The sequence below is a fragment of the Acomys minous genome (genome assembly GCF_964271855.1).
Source record: "Acomys minous genome assembly, chromosome: 4".
NCBI lineage: Eukaryota > Metazoa > Chordata > Mammalia > Rodentia > Muridae > Acomys > Acomys minous.
Window position 1 is genome coordinate 77525332 of NC_140486.1, and position 23268 is coordinate 77548599.

General features: G+C 41.4%; 1 protein-coding gene and 1 long non-coding RNA gene across 6 annotated transcripts in view; one reads left to right on the top strand and one right to left on the bottom strand.

Moving 5' to 3' along the window:
• Positions 1-4315: 4315 nt before the first annotated feature.
• LOC311596408 overlaps positions 4316-23268 on the top strand; it is a 21511-nt gene continuing 2558 nt past the window's right edge. For 2 of the 4 annotated variants that reach the window (XR_014778821.1, XR_014778824.1), the window contains exons 1-5: positions 4316-5691; positions 13804-13894; positions 17961-18101; positions 18784-18883; positions 20360-22438. This is a non-coding gene — a long non-coding RNA (uncharacterized lncRNA). Of the gene's footprint in view, positions 5692-12797; positions 12897-13803; positions 13895-17960; positions 18102-18783; positions 18884-20359; positions 22439-22544; positions 22629-23268 lie in introns of all 4 variants that reach the window. The other 2 variants (XR_014778822.1, XR_014778823.1) reach the window with 2 other exon arrangements.
• The window catches only part of TMEFF2 (transmembrane protein with EGF like and two follistatin like domains 2), a 261758-nt gene continuing 245988 nt past the window's right edge, over positions 7499-23268 (bottom strand). Inside the window, exon 10 of one of the 2 annotated variants that reach the window (XM_084779779.1) lies at positions 7499-7660. In XM_084779779.1, coding sequence (XP_084635905.1) covers positions 7654-7660 — 7 coding nt within the window. In that variant the 3' untranslated portion in view covers positions 7499-7653. Of the gene's footprint in view, positions 7661-19526; positions 20138-23268 lie in introns of those variants that run through there. The other variant, XM_084779778.1, reaches the window with a different exon arrangement.

A 23268-nucleotide genomic window follows, 5' to 3' on the forward strand; every position in this document is an offset into this window, starting at 1 on the left:
GAAATGAAGATCTGGCATAATAGACTAGAAATGTGATGAAAATGTTTTCATTAAATGCAAAGATACCCTGCAAGGCATGGCATTTTATCTCAAATCTCTAATAACATTAATATACCCTTTTAATCTCTGAAGCATTTAAGACTTAATAGGAACCCCTTAAAGAATGACAGGATTATAAGGCTTGTGCAGTTACTTTAACTTGCAAGTACTTACAGTTCATGGCTTGAGTAAGTGTAAATTCTTCAACTGATCGAATGCACAGAGTTTTGTTTATTCCTTTACAGGTTTCAGAAGCCACGTGTGTTGGCAGTGGGGTGGGATATGCAAAAGAGGGTGCAAGTGGAGGTTAATGACTTTTTCTAGAACTTGGTTTTGGCAAAAGCCTTTGACTTGACTACTCTTCTTAGAAGAGATTGTGTGCACAAACACACAAAAGTGCCCTACACGTTTCTGTCTCCCTGTCTACAGAGCGACTTTTCTACCTCCTCCACACCAGTGAGCTACCTCCAGGAAACCTTCCTTTAAACTTAATTTAGCTTGAACTAACTGGCTCATTTCCTCGGGGGTGAGTACATACCACATACATAGGGACTTGGTGCACATGATGTGAAATTTTTACCTCTTCTTCACCAACTGCCTTGGGAGGCTATGGTAGCTTCCCATCCGCCATACTTACTTGTCACCTTTCTCTACTAGATGAGTCGCTCTTAAAGACTAAATATTATTTTGTAACCTATATTGTTGCATGCCTCATTTTCTATTTAAATTACAGACAGCAATATTGGGATGTTCCCTTGAGTGTTTTACCTGACTTCTTATGTTTGAGTTTGAATAGACAGACCGATAGTCTACTAAAGATTAGAAGAACGAGATTCCGTTCTTCCCCACTTTAGTGGTTGATGCCTGCCCTGGTGATCCTGACATCTGTTTTTGCTTTTCTTACTTCATAGTCATTCTACTGGTACAGACCAGAAATGGTTAGGCAAAAAAGTCAGAGACAAATAAGACAAATAAGACAAATGCTGCTGCTCTGGTCAGAAAGTTATCTTTCTTGGGATATTTTCTAGTAAATGTTTCCTTCCCAAGCACTCTGCCACCCACCGCTCAGGTGTGGGGTATTTTTCATGTGATTTGGGGGGGGCAGGCGTAAGAGACTAGTGGTAATCAGCATACAGTCTCCCGGAAATTACCGTTGTTCTGCTAGACCCAGTAAGACTTTTCTAATTTGATAAAATGAGCTGGGAAGACCAGAGAGAGAGAGAGCTGAATGACACATGCCATAGAAGCCCCTGTATGCAGTGGGGAGCCAGTGCCTAAGCAAGGAAACTGCTGTGGGGATGCAGTCATTTGAGAGCTGCATTCAGTACTGACTTATAGAGTCAAACGAATTTGCCCTCAGAACCAGTGCCCCGGATCAAATGAAGCCAGTACTGCAGAGAAATCACTTGGGGAAAGGTTGTCAGAATAGCAGAAAGTCTAAAAGATTCTCTTATGCCCATTTCTCGGACCAGTAGAGTACTTCTTCTTCTTCTTCTTCTTCTTCTTCTTCTTCTTCTTCTTCTTCTTCTTCTTCGTCTTCTTCTTCTTCCTTCTTCTTCTTCTTCTTCTTCTTCTTCTTCTTCTTCTTCTTCTTCTTCTTCTTCTTCTTCTTCTTCTTCTTCTTCTTCTTCTTCTTCTTCTTCTTCTTCTTCTTCTTCTTCTTCTTCTTCTTCTTCTTCTTCTTCTTCTTCTTCTTCGTCTTGTTATGTTTTTGAATCCATTATAATTTCAATTTCTGACTCTACAACTCCTTTCCCATTTCCTCCTCCATTTTCTTCCTCCTCTTTCTTCTCCCTCTTCTAAAATAACATTGAGAAAAGTAAGTTTCACATTTGTTATTTTATTCCAATGGTCTGTTTCCTTGAGGTTAAGCCTTTGGCCCCTCACTATGCCTGGTCATATAGGCTAATCTTTACTTTTCTATTGTTTTTCTCAGGTACCTCTTTGCATCGGCCAGCAATCCTGGCAGTTGAACCCACATCAGCCATTCACTATAATGAGCCTGTTTTTTCTTTTGTATTCTCTGTCATCCATCAATGAAAGCCACACAGCCATTGAAAGCTCCTTATTCTCAGTGTGTTTGTGGGTAATGTTGGTTTGTTGAACTAACTGTAGGGTGTTAAGTTTTACGTTTTTAATATTAAGCACCTTTCTCTATAGCTGTGGAAGAACAGAATGTATTCCATGCCTGAAAACCACAATGTCTCAGAGGCACGCCTCTGCCAAGAGCGTGGTGGAGATTCAATTGTGCCTGGCACGCAGGGTTGGCAACAGGGCTGCAGATCTTCAGGGGAATTGTTCCATAACAGCATCCTCAGAGCCACCAAATATGTGGCATTGGAACCAACTTGCTATTATGGGCTGCTTTCGAAGGCATTTTAAGTGGTAACTCTTTGTTCAAACAAAGTGTTTTTATCACTTCATTTACCAGCATTTAGAACTTCTTTTCTCCCCTTGGCTGTTTCTGACCTTTCCACTGTGTATTGCAAAGATCTCCAGACACTCAGACTGAGGGGTGCTCCTGCTAAAGGTGGCCTTTTAGCCTCCTGACGTACCCATTGCTTGTTTGAACTTTTGGTTGACACACCTTTTTCCCTCACTGTAAGCTGCAGGTCAGAAGTAAGTCCCTTTGGGCGGCACAGTGACTTGGTGATGTGAGCAAGTTCATACAAGTGAGAGGGTTCTGTGTCTGTTCAGTTAGCATGACTGGTCTAGATTCGAAACTGGCTTTAGTTTTTTACAAGGATATAGTCCTGGGTAGACAGGCAAGTGTCCTTGATCAGAGCCGTCTGGAGTGTTTATTAAACATTTCAATTACTGGACCTATTGTGTATCAGCTGAATCTGAAACTAGGGATCTAGGGCACAGAGTTTTCTTCAGAACAGCTTTCTCAGATAATTTTCATGCAAAACTTTTCACACATGACTTCGATGGCCAACTTTTTTCTTTTATTTCCTTCCTTTCTCCTTCCTTCCTTTTGTTCTTTCCTTCCAGTGTTGAGGATTGAACTCAAAGCCTCATGAATGTTAGGAAATGCTCTGGCAACTGAGCTATAGCCCCAAACTTTTTATTTTATAATTTAAAATGTTTCTGAGGTATTTATAAAATGCGAAGCAAAGGATAATAACAGGGCATACTCCTTTAACACAACTTCAGGAGGCTGCTGAACACATTTAAACAAATGCAGGCTTCCTATTTGTGTTTCATAATCACTGAATTAAAAAGCATTGAGTCCCTGCCAAGGCATGTTTAAGGCTTCTTCGCTACTGTAACTGGTCTTTTTCTTCTGTTCTTTGCTATGAATACTACTAGGATGTCATAACTTCTTATCTGGCAGCCATGCACTATGTGCACAAATACTGGTTATAAAAGGATGAGGCTCTTCTTAAAGGGAAAGCTGCATTTTCTCTTCCATGTCAGAAAACACCCCAGTTGGCCGTTTTTATGAGGGAAGGCTACGAACCAAGACTGTTCCATGGGCCAGGTGACAGTAAAATTCTCAAGTATAAGCAAGATATCTACGTGATACAATTTATAGCTTAGCTTAACTTTAAGGGTCATGAGTAATTTTCATAATAAAGTGAAAGTTCTAACTGTCGCTAGTACTCTCAAATGTGACTTTGTAGGGATACAAAGTGCCTGGTGGCCCAGTGGGTCTGCAGTGCGGAGCACTTTAGTGAGTTCTCAGAACCAGGTATTTTCATTTACTAAGAAGCCCTGATTACTTGGTAGGAAACCATGACCGTGGTTGTTAGGAAAAATCAGAGGCAAAAAATGGAGGCAGGGAGCCTATTGTTAAGGAAACCACAGTGGCTGGGCTGGGGGTGTACTGTTCCCTTTGGAAACTATGTCTCTCTATATTTTACTACGTGATACTACCCTCTTCCAGCACCCTTTGAGCTGATTTTCAACAAGAGGAGAGCTAACTTAAGTGTAATCAATCAGATCTCTTTGAAGACGCATGGTATTAAAAACAAGAGACCACAGGAAGGAAACTGGTGGCCTTCATTTGATTTCTGGTAGCGTGATAGACCACAAAACACTTTTTGCTGTTGAGTCTCCTACTTTATTAAGGTTTCCGTTAAAACTTTTCCTACATGTTTGAAGTTGAGGGACTGTAGCCTTATACAACGGCAGGATCAGTGTACCAGACTTCTTCATATAATTCATGTGAATTGTACATAAAAGTGGTAGAGCAGTCAGGCAGATGAATGGCGAGGCCCAGGGGAGGGCAGGGCTTTCGCAGGCCCAGCTGCTGCATTGCTACAGAGCTGCCCACATCTGGAGCAAGGGAGGTGTTGGTTATTTCACCAGCCCAATGTTCTTAATAAGACGAGAGAGAGAGAGAGAGAGAGAGAGAGAGAGAGAGAGAGAGAGAGAGAGAGAGAATCCACACAAAGCATTCACCCTTAAGATTCAGAGACCAATTCTATATGAGTTACCTGTTGTCATGTCGTGTATTATTCTAAAACCTAGTGTGTGAGAACAACGAATGTTGATCAACTCAGAATTTCATGGGTCAAGAATCTTCAAATTACTTATTTGGGATTTTCTAGCTTAATGTTTGTCACTGGTGACTGTCAGTATACTTATTGGCTGGGACTACTGAAGGGCTATTTGGAGAAGCATCTATGTCCAAGCTGAACTGTGTGGCTGTTGAGAGGACTCAGTTCTTGCTTCATGAACTATGTCGTAGCACTGGCTTGTGACTGCGGTCAGTGACTTTTCCCAGAGAAAGTGATGCATGGCCACAGTTTTAGGACCCGATCTTGACATGGCTTACTCATTAGAACTCAGTATGTGGAACCAACAGTCAAGGGCAGGCTGACTCTGGCAGGAGGAAGGGATCATGAAGGTTCTTATGCTGCCCACCACAACCTTAGATTCCTTGTCTTTTTTTTCTGTCTCTGAAATGGGAATTATTTTGCTACCTGAAACAACGCAGATTCTCTTAATATGATGGAAATGCAATAGTCTAGATCAGAGTTTGGGTTTCATGATCAGGAGACAGCCCATATTGCTTTTTATGAAGTTAGAACTGATCAAGCTGGGCATGCAGAAGAGTTGTACAAAGTCTAGAAGAGTGAGTTTGTACTTCGGCCCTGGTATTTTCTCAGTCTGTGACTTGTGGCAAGTTGTAAAGCATTCTGAACTCATAATTTCTACACTCGCTAAAGGATAACTCTCTGTTGGGGGAGATGGTGTGCACAAGCAGTAGAGTGACTGGGCAGGAACAATAAAGGGGATGCTTTCAGAGATAAAGGCAGTGCGAAAGGAAGAGACAGAGCGTCGTGGTGGAGAATACTTACCGTGCCTAAGCGCAAGGGAGATCAGTAAAGCGTCTGGTATTTGTTGGAACTCTTGATAGGACACAGCCAAATTTCTCTGACAGGGCAAGCTAGAGTAATACCATGCTTGTTTTTTCCCCCTCTTTCAGCACTCTGCTTGAGGTGAAATGTGTGTAAGCCTAGGCTCCTGAAGAGCTAAAAGACAATGAGAGCTGAAGATATAGTCCAGAGTGGTCAGCTTCTCAAAGCCCAGAGAGGCCCCGGGGTAGGGTGAGGACTGCAGGGAGTGGCTCTGAGAGCAACAGGAAGTTGTTCCGCAGAACAAGCCCGTGAAGCTCCTAGCAGCAGCGGCATCAGCGAACAGGTGCGCAATTAGTGTTAACTATTAATGCAATTATCATTGCCTGCTAACGGGTCTATGAATGCTGATTAGGATGTTTGAGTGCGGGGCCGGGGGTGGGGTGGGGTGGGGGGTGGGAAAGACCACAAACCTCACTTTCCTACTTAGGGAGTTTGAACGTGAGTATCTCACATCAGGATAGTGAGGCAGAGAATTGCTTAACACTATTTTACCTCAGTCAAGCTAAGAGAAAAATCTCATTCGATATGATACTCTGCCCACTGACCCATTAACAGCAGTTCCCCTCTTCACCTTCTCATCGGCACAGAATGGTAGAAGGCTTCCTACATTATGTGTTCTAGCAACTGCCGAGATCAGACATCAGCTCCCTGCTGAGAGCCAGCCTTGCTAGGCACGGTGTGAGGCTGCAGCAATGCTCTGCCGTCCAACTTTCCTCCCACCCAGCTGCCTGCCTCTATCAGCTCCAACAGCCATGAAAGGTGCCACTCCCACGTCATTCAGGACCCGGCCTTCTAGGGGGTTCCTGAGCATCAGGTTGGAAACCAGCAACAGATGGAGAGCCATGTAACATGGAGAGGTGGCAAGGAGAGGTGGGCAGAGAGGCAGGAAGCCAAGAGGGCAGTCTGGGAGATGGCGGTGCAGAAAACAGGGTGGCAGCTCTCGGTGCAGGCAGGAGATTCTTAGGAGGCTGTAGTTTTCACACATTCCCTTTCTTTTCTTTCCCTCCTTTTCTGTGACCAATGTCCAAACGGAGCAAACCTCAGCTGCTTATTTTTCTAACATTACCGGCAGTGTGTCTTCTCTGCCCTGCAAGTCTGAGCAGCTCTCCAATCTGAACTTCAACAACTCTATTATTCTTTGAGGAAGAAGCCAATGTGGCACAGATGGTATTTTAAACGTATTTGTTTCTGTGTCAACTGCTCTGTTCTGAACATAAACATCAATCCAGTGACTTCACTGTTGTAAGCGATAAGCTGCAACAGCATTACTTGTTTCCGAGTTAAATGACAGCAACAAAATGAAAAATCACCATTAAAAGGCTATATTTGCATATTTTATGCTGTCAAAGAACATGGCACTAACGTAGCATAAGGAGAATTCTTAAACAGAAACCTCACAGTTTTCAAAATCTAAGGAAGGCTTTTAAAATGCTGAAATTTCATTTATAAAAAGAAACAGGGAGCGCTTATTTCACTGGCAAAATAATAAAAGCACTTTCCGGTGACATTTTTAATAGCATATTAATTTGAAATTGTAATTTTGAGAAGTAATTCCATTTACATAAACACCAAATGCATTCTAAATGCTTGGTATTATCATAATGACTGGAAATTAAATTAATAATGATAGGGAAGTTAAAATCTGACATAGCCTTCTTGAATTTTCGTATTTACTCCTACTGAACTAGCACACTGAACTTCAGTTGCTGTTTTAGTTTTGCAGAGATGAACAATTCTTCAATTTGGGGAACTGGAATTGCCTTTCAAGTAGTGTTCTTAGCAGTGTGAAACAACCAAGCATTTTAACAGCTATAAGGCCAGATTGGCCAAAGGCACACACAAACACAAATACATACATACACACACATATACACACATGCACAAACACAAACTCACACACACAAACACACACACACAAGCACACACATACACACACACCCCTCACAATGTTAATTACTTTGTTCCTACATTGCTGTGTTTTGCTGAGATGGGTGAACTAAAGGTTAATTTTTTTAATAGGGTGTCTTTAGTAGGGTGCCTTTCAATCTAAATTGTATCTAAGTTATTAATAAAATCAAGACATCCACAAGGCATGGAGAAAAGGTTTCTTTTCCTACCCCAAAGAAGTATACAAGTACTATAAATGGCTCTGGTGTCGGGACTCCTTGGGGTCGGCTCTTCGTTTTGCTTTTTCTCTTTCAAGCGCACATCACAATGGTCAGCAAGCCTCATCCTGCTGCTCCTCTCAGGACCTTTAATGAGACACAAGGCAGCAGGCAGTCTTGCTTCAGAAGGTTTGCACTATTTGGTGATTCAAAGATTGAGAAGTCAACCTGAAATTTGTTATATGAGTGATTTATAGAGTGGGCAATTCTCTCAGAAGATGTAAACACAGCCCAAAACACCCAGTGATGTCTGCTGCCTGGCAAGCCGTTGTCACTGTTCTACTTGTCTTTGAACTTTTTGTTTCCTAGAGTAGACTATGACAAGAAAGTCAGGAGGACATGCCACTAATTCTGAAATACGGTGCAAAACAAAGCAAGCCCTCCTCCACCCAGGATCCGCAGCCACTGCCAGAATGTTCTGTTGACATAGCTTCAGCATGCCTTTGCTAGAAGATCGCATATCAAGATGGTGCTCGTCCTGGTGCTCCCAGGTGACCCTGAATAATTTTCTTAAGTTTCCTCTGTCCAAGTTTCAAAACATTAAATAAGAGGGAATTATAAGATAGATTTCCATAATTTATTAAAAATTACTTATTCTGAGTTTTTAATCTAACTGGAAAACCACAGGTTATTACACAACAGAATGGACCCGTCACTAGTAGATTAAATTTCGTGGCTTCAGAGGTCTTAACAGTTGGGTTGTATAGCAATTTCTACTCATATATTAAAAGCACGTGCCTAGCATTCTGCTAAGGTCCCACGCTCCCAGTGTGGAAGGTCTCACCGTTGGAAGATCCCTTTTTTTTTGTTAAGGGTGTTTAGCTAAAGCTGTTCTTGTACTGGTTCTGTTCTCATAGCCTCTTTCTGGAGCAGCTGATTGGGTGCAAGGCAGAATTTAATGGCCCAATGGAGACAACAAACGCAACACAATGAAATACCCCTGGGATGCCTAGTTTGCTTTTCTTAAGCCAAGCAGGAAAAGAATAATGAAGTTTTAATAATAAGCATACAAACACATAATAGCACTATCTGCAATTAAAATATGTTCAGTCTCCTCTAGTATCTTACACGGCTTCCCCAGTATAGCTTGATCTGACTGCTTTAAGGTCTTTTCCCTTCTAATCGTTCCTATTTATTATTAACAAAGCAGGCTCTTTTCATCTGGACATGCAAAAGCATTGCAGGGTAGTATGAGAAAGACCATTTTGCCAATAGCTTTTCCTCATCTCCTCTCTCAACTCCTCCACCTGGCATGCAAAGCTTGGAAGGTGAAGTCCAAAGCTGTCCCCTGTCCTGAAGTGGCCTCCCTGCTTGCTACTGCAAAGGGGAATTTATTCCGAAAACAGTTCTTTCATTTACAGATGACCTGGTGGAAAAGGTTCATTTTACAGTTTTTACCTTGGTAGCTTTGGAGGTATTGATCTCCGGTGGCAAAGGCATTTCTTTTGTGTCCTTTCAAATGAGTGGGTAATGACAGAATTGGGACCCGGGACTCAAACAAGAGATCTAGCAGTGGCACTTTCACTCCCTGCTCCCTGCCCAGCTTTATGGATGCTTGAGTTTCATCCTGCCCCTCACTCCATCTTTTGCCTTCTGATCTCTGACTTACAGAGCCACTTAAAAAGCCGTCTGTCTTATTACAAGAGAAAAGCCCAGAAATAAGAAACATTGATGGGAAATAAAATAAGAGCGCATTCATTTCCATCATGGTTTCTCAAAAAGTTTGTATCTGATGCCTGCCACACTGCTTTCTGCATGACTCTACAGCATCCCTTTTCTGTCTTTGGTGAGCGCTGTTTCACAAAGCCATGTCTCTTCACACTGCCTGTACTGAGTGCTGGAAGGACAGAGTGAGAGACAAGGAAAGACAACATTTTTTTTTCTAAATGTGTCCTGGAGTTCAAGTGCCTTTCAGAAGCAGCCGATCATCTTAAATCTGACATCTCCTAATTAAACTGGCTGGGAAAGAAAATGCATCCAACAAGTGTCAGAATTAGGGGAGTTAAAAAGCTCAGTGAGTTGCCAAAGCCATTTGAGCCCCCAAACCTTCAGGAGACTGAGTGTCCTTGAACACTCACATAGCGGGGAGTTCCAGCTCTCAGCTGGGGGCCTGCTGTCATGCTGTAATCACTATAATTTATAGCACACTGGCTCCATACCCTTTGCCCCACCAGGGAGCCACCTGGAAGCTAGTCAGCTTGATGGAAGATCAGAATAAAGAAAGAGGAAAGGAAAAAAGAATGCTAAATTCCCCTATAGATGCTCTACAATCAGTGTACACTTTACGGCATGTTTTTGGGAACAATACCTTTCAGAATGAACATGTGTTCAGTTTCTGCTGCTACATGGAGTAATTTCTCCAGGATCTTTGGCAGATGTTCAAGAATGACTTCAGTTTCATTCATTCACTCACTCACTCATTCATTCATTCATTCATCAAATATTTGTTGGGGTCTTACCCACAGGACAAACTTCTAGATCTTATAAGGTAGAACATTCCTTCCAGTGAAGTTGGAGAGAGACAGGATAAAGTAAATACGGACGTGAACAAAATAATGTCTGGCATTCTATCCCTTCTGATGCCTAAAGTTGTTCAACTTTGGCTCTTGTCACTTGTACTTTAGCTATAAAGAGACATTGGCTCACTAAAATTATTCAGATTGGAGTAATAAGCAGGACATGAGAGAGGCAAGGTAGAAATGAGACTCATTATAAGAAATAAGTGAAAGAATATTCATAAAGGGCCCCAAGTAATTTCTCTCTCTTTGAAAGATGAGCAGGGATAAATGCCCGCAGTTCTCTGGTTTAATCTCAATTCACAAATTGTAATTTTTGTGTATAATGCATTATTACGATCCATAAGCTAAAGCACCAATTTCTTAAACGTCTCCAAGATGATTAGTATGACCAAGTCAGTAACTTGTTACTGTTAACGGGGGAATTACCTAGCCTGAGTTGGACTGTTTGGATGTCTGCAGCGGTTGCTTTGATTGTTACCTAGCGTGAGCAGATCCAGGCACAATGCAGGCAGAGCCGCTTTATGGACAGGGCCCCGCACTGTCTACGGATAAAGAAAGCTAGAGGCTCCTCAGCCGATCAGCCAAGCAAGGATGCACTTGCTCGCTCTTTGTTCCTGACTGCATGTGTATGGCCAGCTGAGGGAGTTTGTGCCTTGATGCCCCTGAAATGATGGGTGCAACCTGTAATCGGAAGCTAGGAGAATCTTTCGTTTCCTTGGGTGCTCTTTGTCAGGATATTTTATCACAGCCACAGCAATGGAAGCAGGACAGGACAGCCCATCGCACTGCTCCAAAGCTCCATGCCTGACTCCTGACTGACACGGGGGAAGGGTTCTGGTTTGTCTAGCTTCAAGCTCAGCAGCGTTCCTTTGCGTCTGGCCACTCTTTAAGTTTGAACTTTTGAGACATGTGGCATTGTGAAGGAACAACTCAATGAAGGATCAAAGGACGAGACATCCAAGGTCACTTCCAGCATTTTAAAGAAAGGGTGTCATCGCTCTGGGCAGGGTAGGAAGCAGCTGGAGCTAGGGAGGTGGCAGGCAAAGAGAACAGAAAGGCCTTGATTCGAAGGAGGCCAAACAGACAAACAAGAGGCAAGCACTGGATGTCTGTAGTTTGCTTGGAGCTCTGACAGAGGAAATTTGAGAAGAGGAAAAGAAGGAAGTAAAACAGATGACTGGAAGGGTTTCCTTCTGAACTCCCACTGGCTTCCCATCATCCCTAGATTTTCTAAAGAAATCTTGGAAAATCTTCCTCAGAGAAGCTTTTGGGAACTCAGAGCCGAACAGCTCTCTTCCTGTAATGTTTAGTTGCAGAACAAGTGGCAAGGAATTGTAAAGGACAATGATTTTGTTTCCCGGGCCAGGCAGAAAATGCAAATCTCAGTTAATGGTCTTGAGTCAAAGGTCCTGCCACAGCAGTGCTTGGCAGGTTGTAGGAACAGAATGTAGGAATAGAACTCCAAAAGTGATGTGCCTGGCTTAGAGGCAGGATTCTCTGTTTTCAGTGTGTTGACAATAAGATCCCTTCTCTGATTTTGAGCTGTAGTCTTTTCCCCCAAATGCCGTCTGCTCTGAGTAGATTTAACTCTTCCACACTTTTCCTGAGAGCTCACCAGATACCTCTTCTTTCTCTTTCCTCTTCAAAGCTTTTCCTTTAGTCATCCAGCTCTTCCACCTACTGGGTGAAAGCAGGGTTGAGGATGTGGCAAAGCGAAACTGTTGTCTTTGGTGGTCAGCCAGCACTATGAGCATTTGATCTGCCTCCTTGAAGTATTTTTTTTTGTGCAGTTTTCCCGAGAAGCATTTACTTGTTCCCACGGAACTGATAATGACGAAGCTTCGATCTCTGTTGCCTTCAATCACTTTCTTATTCTTGCCAGCTCAATGAAGCTGCAGGTCTGGCAGGGGTAGAAAGGATTTAAAAAAAAAAAAGAAAGAAAGAAAAAGAACACTACAAAACAGAAAAGAAAACAAACAAACAAATAAAAAACCCCTTTTGGTAGAAGACTTCACTTTTAGTTTTGTTTAATTTGAAGTCTTTCTCAGACGAAAAATTATATTCATGTTCGTGGAAAAGAAAAGAGGATGTAGGAAAATGACAGAGTGGATGAGCGCACCGACAGTGTGTACCCATGCTGGTGTCAAAGCAATGCTAGCTGTGCCTTAAGGAGACCACTTCTTCCTAGCTCCCTAGTGAGCTACGGCCTCACTCTTTGTCTCTGAGATTCTGCACCCAGAGGCTTCAACTCCACCCTGAACGGAAAACTTCTGAACTCTGCATCCTTTCCTGCTATAAAACAACTCCGCTCATCTGACCACATTTCAGAAGTGAACCAGTGTCTTCCAGGCGGAGTAAGACTAACAACTCAGTTTACACATCATGCCCAAAGAAGGCATGAACACTTCTGCCAACATCTAGTGCCTGAAGAATTTCTTTCAATGAGTGGACCCATTGTATGTCACGGGGAGGCTAAATGCTAGAGCATATACCCCAAGTGAAAGCTTCCCCCCCCCAATCCCTGTATGAGTGTAATTAAGCAGGAGAGTTAATTTTATGTAAATCATGCATTACTGTAATTGGGCGCAAGTGCACAGTCATGTACATCTTATTTAAAAGTGAAATATAATGTTATTATGTGGATGCTGGTGCAGCCGACTCTCAGGCCTCTGGGGGGAAGTCAACAGCATCACGGCTGTTTACAGGACTCTCTCTTCGGTCTGGGAGCTTGATTATAACTCATGCAGCCCTGCTTGGCACTGCCCTGTGAAACATGGAGCCACCTGCCTCCAGGAAGGCTGAAGGTACACAACCGGGGGTGGGAGTGTTTCCGTTTCCATTTCCCTCTTAACCTCCACTTAGAGAACAGCCGTTTTTCTCTTTCTATTCATCTTTTCAAACCCAAACAGTACTTTCCCATGTCTCGTTCCGCTTGGCAGTCCTAACCCATAGATCCCCAGGCAGACTGCAGTTGGATTTATCTTCTGGAAGCAAGGACTAGCCGGTTTCCTTTTTTAGCTTGTCTTTTCTAATGCGACTCAGGATTGCTTTATGATCCTAGGATTTTGTTTTCCAAGTGCAGGCAGATTAGATACCATGCAGCAGTCTGTGGTTGTGATTGCTACCACTCCTGCCCAGCCCCAGGAGGGAGGCTAGCCTCGGGGGTGGGGGGTTGGGGGGTGGGAGGTTGGGGAGGGGTGGGGGGCATGGGGGTTTGCAGGGCAGTCACTGCTCCTCTGTTCTCTATCTCTATGGCTGATCTAGGGCTTTGGGACCAGGTTGCCCTGCAGAATACAAAGCATCTAATATACATATTTCAAGGTCGAGGTTTGTGAGGAAGAAAATATGCAGGGAGACTGAATGTTTACTTTAAACACACTCTGCAGTTTTGGGGAGCTGTGCTGCGGCCAAATTCTTGCCCAGCTTGCCAAACCAGCAATTCCACCTGCCAGCTTGGGGGGCAGTGGGGAGGCCTCTGGGGGGCTCCTCCTTTGTCCTCCTCTTGTTCTGGCCCCATTCCACACCCAGACACCCCACTAAAATGCTTCAGATTCCTTTCTTCTCGGAATGTTTGAATAAACTGACTTGTGTTTCTTTTATCACTGTTCCCTTCCTGCCCTCCAGTTGTGTGATGTGCTGCCTCTCTCACCCTCTGGTCACTTTTCATTCCCCACCCAGATCTTATCTGTTCTTCGTGTTGTCGTGTTGCAGGTTCTTTCACGGCATGTCATCGGGTTAGAGGACATGGATGCGAACACAGGACGCGGCGTCTAAGATCGTGCTCCAGTTAGTAAGGAGAGAGGTGTGTTCCCTGTTGGCCAAAGTGTTTCATCTTCATCTTTGTTCTTAAAAAACGGACTCCTTAAAGCATGACAGTAGAATAAAATGTCTTCATTGGACCAGTCTGTTCAGTGAAATTCAATGTCTTTTTCTATTAGGCAACTTCAGCTTGGGCAATGAGTGGGAGCTATTTGTATATTCACTTATTTAAGTTATACTTACATATGTATATATATATATATATATATACATATATGCATATCCATATATATACTTATGTATACTTACACACATATACATATATATGTATTACTTATATACATATAAATATATACATATGCATACAAATATCTATCTATCTATCTATCTATCTATCTATCTATCTATCTATCTGTAAAGTGCTTGCAGCATTGGCTTGAAGATCTGAGTTCAATGCCCAGAGAATATAAAAAAAAAAGAGCCAGATATGGTGGCATGTAGTTGTAACTCCAGACCTGGGAATGTAGGGACAGGGAGACAGGCAGATCCCTGGGTAATGCTGGCCATCCAGCCTGTCTTACTTGGTGTTATCTTCCCAAGCCCTCTCTATCAAAGTAACATTTTTTGTATATGTTAACGTATGTGCATGTGTTCTTGTATGTGCGCATACACATGCATGCCCGTGTGTGAGGCCAGAGGTCATTCTTGGGTAATACTATAACTCAGATACTATTCACTTTCTTTTGAGACAGAGCTTCTCAGTTACCTGGCACTCACCAAGAAGGACAGGCTGGATGACTAGCATAACCTGGGATCTGCCTGTCCCTATATGCCCAGCTCTGAAATTACAAGCACATGCCACCACGCCCGGTTTTTCTAATGTATTCTCTGGGCACTGAACTCAGGTCCCCATGCCCATGAATCAGTACTTTACTGACTGAGTTATTTTCCCAAGCCCTCTTTATTTTAATTTGATTTTACCCAGCTTTATATTGTATTCATGTTTAAATATATATCCATAGAAATGATCAGAAATGATAGCCACAAATACAATGATATTTTCTCTTGGTGTCAGTGTGAACTTTTTTTTTTGGTTTGGGTTTATCTACATATTCTAATCTTAAATATTAATTAAACATAACTTCTTAATATATTCATTAAAAATCTGATATACAGTGATGACTATCTGGGACATTGCTCCATGCTTTGTGTTAATAAAAAGCTGGACTCATATAAAAGAGTCCTGTTCTCAGGGTCTAAGCCATGGAGCGAACTAAGCTGGACTGTGCAATGAAGGGCTGTTATAAAGGATGGATGCTTCCTGCAGTGAAGAAAAGAGAGCTGGCTAGCATTCTGAGAATGAGAGGAAGTCTAGCAAGAGCAAACATCCACAGGGAGGAAGGGCATGGAGTCATCTCAAATACACCCCAAAGAACGGGATGACTGTGGGGCTCCTGAGAGCACCTTCCTCAGCATGCTTACTGTGCCCGAGCATCAGGTAGAGCAGGTAGAGCGAGTGCATGGAGGCAGGAGAGTTTGCCCAGAGCAGGGGCCTGGCCTCCTTCCTGTCCTTTTGTTATCTCCTTCCACAATAACCTATTTTGCTCTGAGTAACTCATCTGAGTTTCTGTTCTGCCTGGATTGGAAAAGTAAAGGCCAATACTATTTTTTCACTTCTTACCTGCTGGAAGGTTAGTAATGACAAGTACCTGAAAAGACTCTGGTTAGCCCATTTTCCCCTTTGTGGACCTCAACCAAGGTTGTATCCATAGCGAAGCTGACGCCATGAAACAGATTTCCAACAGTAGCGAGACTGGGTGGGCAGCACATCTTATATATGGTCCTGATGCTGATTTCAAAGGGCCATGTACAGTCTGATTTATGTACTGGTTATAAAACTAATCCCATTACTTCATATAACCCTTCATCCTTCCTCTATCTTTTATGGGCGCTTCCTGTGGATGCTCGTATAGATATATCAATTAATTCAATGAAGAAGCTTTCATTATTGATATCCAGATGATTAATTATGTAAGTGAAATGTCTGCTGTAATTGAGGAAGAACAGTCTATACAGGTGCAGCCTGAATTGGCAAAGGGAAACAGCATCTGAGGACAAACATTAGCAGAATCTAATGTGACTTTGAGATAAGCTTTGTCATAGTTCAATAGTCTGGGCTGGCTTCTCCTTGAGGATCTGGTCAGAGACCGTGGTGCTGCAGAGTCACCCGGATACTGACTCATCTTGCATCTGAAAGCACAAGGGGCTTAATGCTATGTGCGTTACCAGGATTTAAAGGAAAAGAACAAACGAGCCCCCCGCCCCCCGCTTCAGAAAAGATACTAATGGATGAATTTAGGGGAATTAGATGAGTTAGAATGTTTTTGACCTTTGACCTCTATATTGCCACCATTTCCTAGAACTAAAACCAGCTTTCTTATCTCCAAAGACAGAAGAAACCTCCTTTGAGTGATTATGATTGCTGGACTGTGTCTAACACTGATCCTATGATTCCCAGCATGCATCACTCTGCTGATGATAAAATATTATAACTATTTACTGATACCATAAATATTTATTATAGCCCCACAATGTATTTCCATGCATTTCCATTTTACTTTGTGCATGCCAGTGTTCCAAGCCCAAACATTGATTTCTGTTTTATTTCTCGTAGTCACGTTGTGTGCGGGAAGGTGCTGCTTTCTCCATTTTAAATCAGAGGCACAGGGAAGGAGGGCAAACTGCCCAAGGTCAAGTGGGTAGTAAAGCAAGCCTTAAGCTGCGACCCACATCTGCCTCATTTCAGAGGCCAAATTTTCAACACTATACTCACTTTGACACCCTACTAATCAGGATGGCAACCTAAATATTTCACTCCATTTTTTTTTTTAGTTCTTTGGGCAGAACCTTTACCTCACCTTTACCTCCTCTTAAAGCAAAGACCCGTTGCTACTACACCGCAGGCCAAGAATAGTGCCAGGAAAGCATAGAGAGCTAGGAAATATAGACTACATGGAAACCATTGGTGAGCTTTGGCTATTTAGATGCACATTGCTCTCAGACTGTGAGGAAGACTGATTTGCAGGAATAAACGGGGGCACAAGACTGGAAATCCCACACCAGGATGAGGAGACGGGCAGTGTAACTGAGGCTGCTGGGGGAGCTGGTTACTTCCTTTGAGCATTGTGAAGATGAGGTTATGAAGACGGCATGGAGAGTGTAACAGTACAGTGATGTGACACCAGAACACGTGTCTGTGTACGTCGTTGTGAAAGGCGTATAGATCCATCAGCAGTCCCATGCACCCGGAACTGGCTGGTGGCATAGCCTCTGCTACCTTCTTTGTCATCTTTCATTTACCTCTCAAACTCCCCCTTGGGTGTCTGAGAACTCTATTTCAAGGAACCAGGGTGGGTTGATAGTTGCTTTCAGGTAGAGATTTAGTTTCTTCAGATACTTTTCATTACTATCCCATAGCCTAGCACAGGGCTGGTAATTGGTGAACCTCAGTAAATATATAATGTGTTATAAATGCATATTAAATAAATGAAGTGGATTTTTAGATGTTTATTTAAAAGCAACTTGAATTTATGTTTACAGTGAACAACCATAAAAGTTAATGTGTCTCTTATAGCAATAGTCAAAATATAGTGCCCTTTTCTCAACTAGCTTAGACTTAGGGTGACCAAGCAAGTGGCCTGTAGATGACAGAATTTGGTTTTAAAATATGAAATTATTTGGTCAGAGCTCCACAGTAGAGCTGTGGGCACAGGGGAAACTGAACAAAATAGGGAATAAGGTTCTTACATTTCTTTTTCCAAGTTGGTCTGTGTATTAGACTGTCAGACCACAGTACTTTACTAGACTATGCTACATGAGCGCCATGCTTTAGTCGGTCTATTGACAAAATGCAGTCTAGGTTAAGTCAGAAGCAAATGATGTAGATGCCAGGAGAATGTGGGGATTGTGTGACATGATGGACAGAAGACAAAATTAAAAAAATATCTGCTTGGAGCAGAAAATAATTGTAGAATTTTGGAGTGATTAGGGAAACATGATTCCTGCCCTTATATTTTAAATACATATATATCATTGTTTCTTTGCCCTAGATAGGAAACAAGGTGAGAGAAACTGCAGAGTGAGCTTTAACTCAGTCTGAGGAAGGTTGCTTAGATAACCAGGAAGGTACAAGAACGAAATTGCTCATGATGGGAGATGCAGTGGCCAGATGACTCCGTCCAAGCAGCATGGTGAGTGCTTGTGGATTGGACACCAAGTTTTAGTTGTATTTTTCTAGGAACTAAAAGAGCACCTAGCATACAGCAAATGCTCACTTAGGACTCATTTTGCAAGTTTTAAAAGCAGCTCTTTCATGGGTAGGTCAGCATGGATGAGACAAAAGGTATAGAGGACTCTCTCAACACTTAGGTTTATGATCTTTGATAAAAATTAACATAGTGATGCATAAACATGTAACAAACTCAATCATCTCACATTTTTGTAAGAAAGGGTTGGTAGACTTGTTTCTTTAAACCTATACTTCACTATGGATAGTACATTTTTCCCTCATCTTTTGGGAGAAGAAAGGGTTTATTTGCTACAACTGTTATACAAGAAATACTGGAGTTACTTACACCTCTGTGCATGTAAAGTAATTAAACTTCCACACAGATTAAACAGGGATTTGCCATCTTTATCTACCAAGAGAGTGATTCACAGAAACACTTGAGTGATGGTTATGTCAATAAAGTCACACTTTTCAAATTGATGACTTACTTTAGAAAAACACATTTTCAAAGTCTTAAGACTTACATAGATTGTCACCTTTATTATGTATTAACAAATGCCTTAAATTTCACCTCAACCTCTTATTTTCAAGGACTATTTTATGTCCAGAACATTTTGATTTGATGAGTGTCTTTTGTTTTCTAGGAGGGGATGCCATTTCTTTTAGTCCATGAAGAAGTCATTTGAGGGAGACAAAAAAAGCTTTATTGAAATCATCCATATGTGCTACAGGAGCTACTCAAAGGTAAATGATAGTAAGGAAGTTATTTAATTTGGTATTTCAACTTATTCTTTGAGAATTTTCACAAAATTTCCTTTCCCCCAGCAATGTGATCATGTATGACAGGTTGACAACAGCTCTTACAAAAGTCTCTTAGATTCTCAGGGATTTTCTTTCTTATGTATGTATATATGTGTGAAACATATCTCTCCATTGTCATAGAACATGGTCATTTTGTCTCTCAATGTTAAATAACAGTACTCTCTGGGCCATGGGGCAGTTGTTTGCTAGTCTAACTTCTTTTCATGAGAGACAAAAGCAGAGTAAGTATCTTCAGAGAAGCTATGGTTTGGGTTCATGCTTACTGACACAGTTACAATTTTGTGCTAGTTGTTATTTCTGCTTGAAGAAACAGAATAGGTCTGACTATTGTTTAAATACCTAACGATACCTTACTCAGAGCCCCTTGGGCAGGTGTATTTAGCTGAGAGGTATGCTGCTTCCCAGTAAAGACAAGTATCTTCTTTACATTCTATTTTGAGTCATAAAACACTTTCCCTCCCTTCTTCTCTTCTTTAATTTATATGCCAGAGAGTTTCTGTTCTGGGAATGAAAGTGAAAGACAGGGAGGAAAGTAGATGAAGCAGAGATGATTCAAGGATATGACATATTTTATACTTTCTCAATAAAGTAAATTATTTTTTTTCTCTTTTCCAACCACCATCATTTCCCTTGATCTTGGAATCACTCAAAACCTAGCTACAGAGTCCTGAGCAAACTAATGTGCTGTCTGAAGATGCACAGAAGGATGAAATACTGCCGTCTGCACAGCCCGTGCTATTTGGACTGTGCTTACAGCTACGAATTACTGCAAATTTAAGAATGCCATTTTTTTCTCATCACTGAGTATTTATTATATATAACAAATACATGGGAAAGAAAAAACTATACTGTGTGATATAAATAGTTTATTTACATTACAGAAAAAACATCAAGACAATGTATACTATTTCAAATATATCCATACATAATCAAATATAGCTGTAGTACATGTTTTCATTGGTGTAGATTACCACAAACGCAAGGCAACGTGTGTAGATCTCCTCTTATTCTTTTGTCTCTAATACTGTATTGTGTAGTCCAAGCTGTCGGTTGTCCGGCCACTGGGAAACATGCTCCCTCTAGATTAACCTTGTGGATGCTCTTGTTGTGTTGTCTGAACTGTAGTGCCCTGTATTTTGCTTCTGTCTGTGAATTCTGTTGCTTCTGGGGCATTTCCTAGAAGGTTGGAAAGTTTACAGATCTTAGTCTAATGCGATCACCTGAAGTTTGCTCCCACAGGCAAAGAGTGACGCTCTAGAGGAAGCAAATTGCTAACGTATTTCAGAGCAAACAACTAATTAGCGGTCCAGTGTTGGGTCACTTGTACACATTATTATTATTATTATTATTATTATTATTATTATTATTATTATTATTATTATTTACTTCTCCTTGCAGTTGTCTTTAGGATTTTGTCAAGAACTGAAGAACCTAAGAAGCTGAAGAAAAATACTTTTACCTTGCCTTTCACTGTTCCTTCCTTAAGTCTGTTCATTATGTTGTGTGATGAACAGACTCAGCACAATGCAATCAAGCAAGCCACGAGCTCATTAAAGGTCTTTGACAGCTTTATATCTCAGTGTCTTAGCGGTGAGTGTCATACTGACATTTCAACGCTACAAGTCAAGATTCTATCACAGCGGAACAAACCAACTGGTAATATCTGAATGTAAGCACAAAGGAATATTGCTTTCCTTTAGCCTAATATCATTGTTTTGCACTAATGTTATAAAGCTAGAGACATAAATTGGCACCAATTATGTTGCTTCTATAAAAAGCCAGTATCCAGTCATCTGAAAGTCTCTGATGTAGTATTTTTTATTATCATAAGATATTTCTTTGATAATGCAAACAAGAGCAATATAAAACTAATATAAGTCTTATTATAACTAAGGGTGGAATAGGTGAAAATATACGTATGAACATACACACACATGCTCACACATGCAGAGTAGGTGAAAACATGCATATGAACATATCTACAATGTTCACACATGAATAGTAGGTGAAAATTGTGTGTATGAACATACATATGCTCACACATACATAGTAGGTGTGGTGCATTTTTGTGTAGCTGTTGTGGCCGATAACATCTGTCAAACACAAACACAGATCTAAAAAAATCTCATTCTTAGCAAGTGAGAGTTGGTGGTAAAGAGATGAAAATCCAACTTTTCAAGGGGACAACTCTTTTCATTTTGGATCATGTCTCTAGATATTCATATTTTATGAGATATTGCTTAGGAGGCAGGTTCTTGGATAGAAAGAAAAAAAAAAGGAGAAACACATTCGGGTAGAAATGAGTAGAACAGAAGAGAAATGGAAAAAACGTTAGAATAGAGACCAGAACAGGCGAGACCAACAGTAGAAAAAACTGAAGAGAATGAGGGCCCGATGGTAGGAATCATCCTGTAAACTGTTCAGCATCACCAGGAAAGCAGGGTATCTTGGAGGTCGGGGGTGGGCTTAGCTGGGGGGGACTGGTATTTAAGTGCACTATTTTCAAATGAATGGAATGAATCTACCCTGGATACTGGTGACATGCACAGAGTTATACTTTCCCTGGAAAATATTTTGAAGGTTTACTTGTACAAGGGGAACGTTTATATAACGCACCATGACAACGCTGACATGTTTGCTGTGCTCTTTCTCTTCCCCTAGAGTAGATACTCAGTTCTTTTTTTTTTTTCATTTTAGCATAAAAGGTAAAAGAAAAAAGCCATATGCTTTGAAAATACAGCAGAGAAGGCTCCCTCGACCTGGAGCTTGGCACAGGTAGTCAACGGCCGAAGGGTACACAGCATCACACCATGGGCAGCTAGGAGCAGAGCAGCAGGGCTACATGCATAGCTGAGTCAGGAGACAGACTGGGCACCGCTTTGGCTGCATTGCTCAGCTGTGCGATTTCGTTATTTGGTTGTGTCTCACATTTCAGGGTCTCTGCCATGAGAGTGAGGCTTACTGTTCATTTTCTTTGTTATGTTGTAAAGTGTGTATACATGTGCATTTGTGCACTCAAGCAAACGAATATATAAAGGTATGACACAATTATACCATAAACACAGAATTTTTGGTAAGATAGTCTATTTATAAAATCATGTATGGCAATGAGAATGGGATGAATAGCTTATTTAAAGACGTGGTCTGAAGCACTGAAACTCTGGCTTTGCTATATGAAACAGCAATCAAGTTGTTCCTGTATGGCGATGGACAGGAATTTTATCTTTTCTATGTGCCATTGGGGAAGTATGATACAGGTTTCTGTGTTTGGTTTACAAACTATTTTGATGCTCCCTGTATTTCTTTTCATGTAATCCATTGGCTCACTCGGCATCTGAACATGAGACTACTTGATGGAGGCCACTTGGCCCCAGGGACAGTCTTCCTATGCCTATAGGCCAGGAGAGGGAAGAGGATCCAGTTTTGTCTTTTTCAAGAGCAGATCCCACAGTCTTTAAAGAAGATCGTGTAACACAGGTGCCAGCATACATTATAGTCCCTATGTTTAAATTTCATAATGCTTCTTATTTTCTATTTTTTTAAGAAATAAAAATCTAAGGAGAAATTCTCTGGTTTACTATAGAGCTGTATAAACATATGAAAGTCCAGATGTCTTATGGATTTGGTAAAATCCTAGCTCTTCATTGGAATTCATTTTTAAAAAGAGGTAATACATTTAAAAAAACCGATCTGTATTGGCTTTTTGCCTGTCACAGGACAGGAATGATGTATTGTGTTCAGAGTCCGTTTATTCTCTGCCATGTTCTTGCACATGCAAGAGGTCTCTGTCTACCATGTGCTTGCACACTCAAGATGTCCTTGTCTATCATGTGCTTACACAATCAAGAGGTCTCTGTCTACCATGTGCTTGCACAATCAAGAGGTCAAACAATTCCTGTCTTCTTCGCCCCTCTCCTCGAACTGACACTACTCAGGAGTCATGGTTTGATTTCCTGTTGAAACTGGGTGAAACCTCTATTCTCTTTCTATTACATCCTTGTTCAAGTAAAGACCACCTTTTCCTTGGTCTGGGAATTTGCAGTTAAGGTGTGATATTTAATGCCTGTTTCAGAAATATATTAAGGGTTTTGGTTTACTACAGCATAATCTTTCTCATTGTAATTAAAATACCACTATAAACACTTCCCATCTTAGAATTAAAAAGCATTTGTTATTGAAGCCAAGTGTATTAACACTGGTGGTGCTGAAAGTTCTACTTGGGAATGTATGCATCTCTAATGAGACTTAGAGCTTGAGCATATCTATGATATTATAGATTATATTATATATTGGACCTTATCTATTAC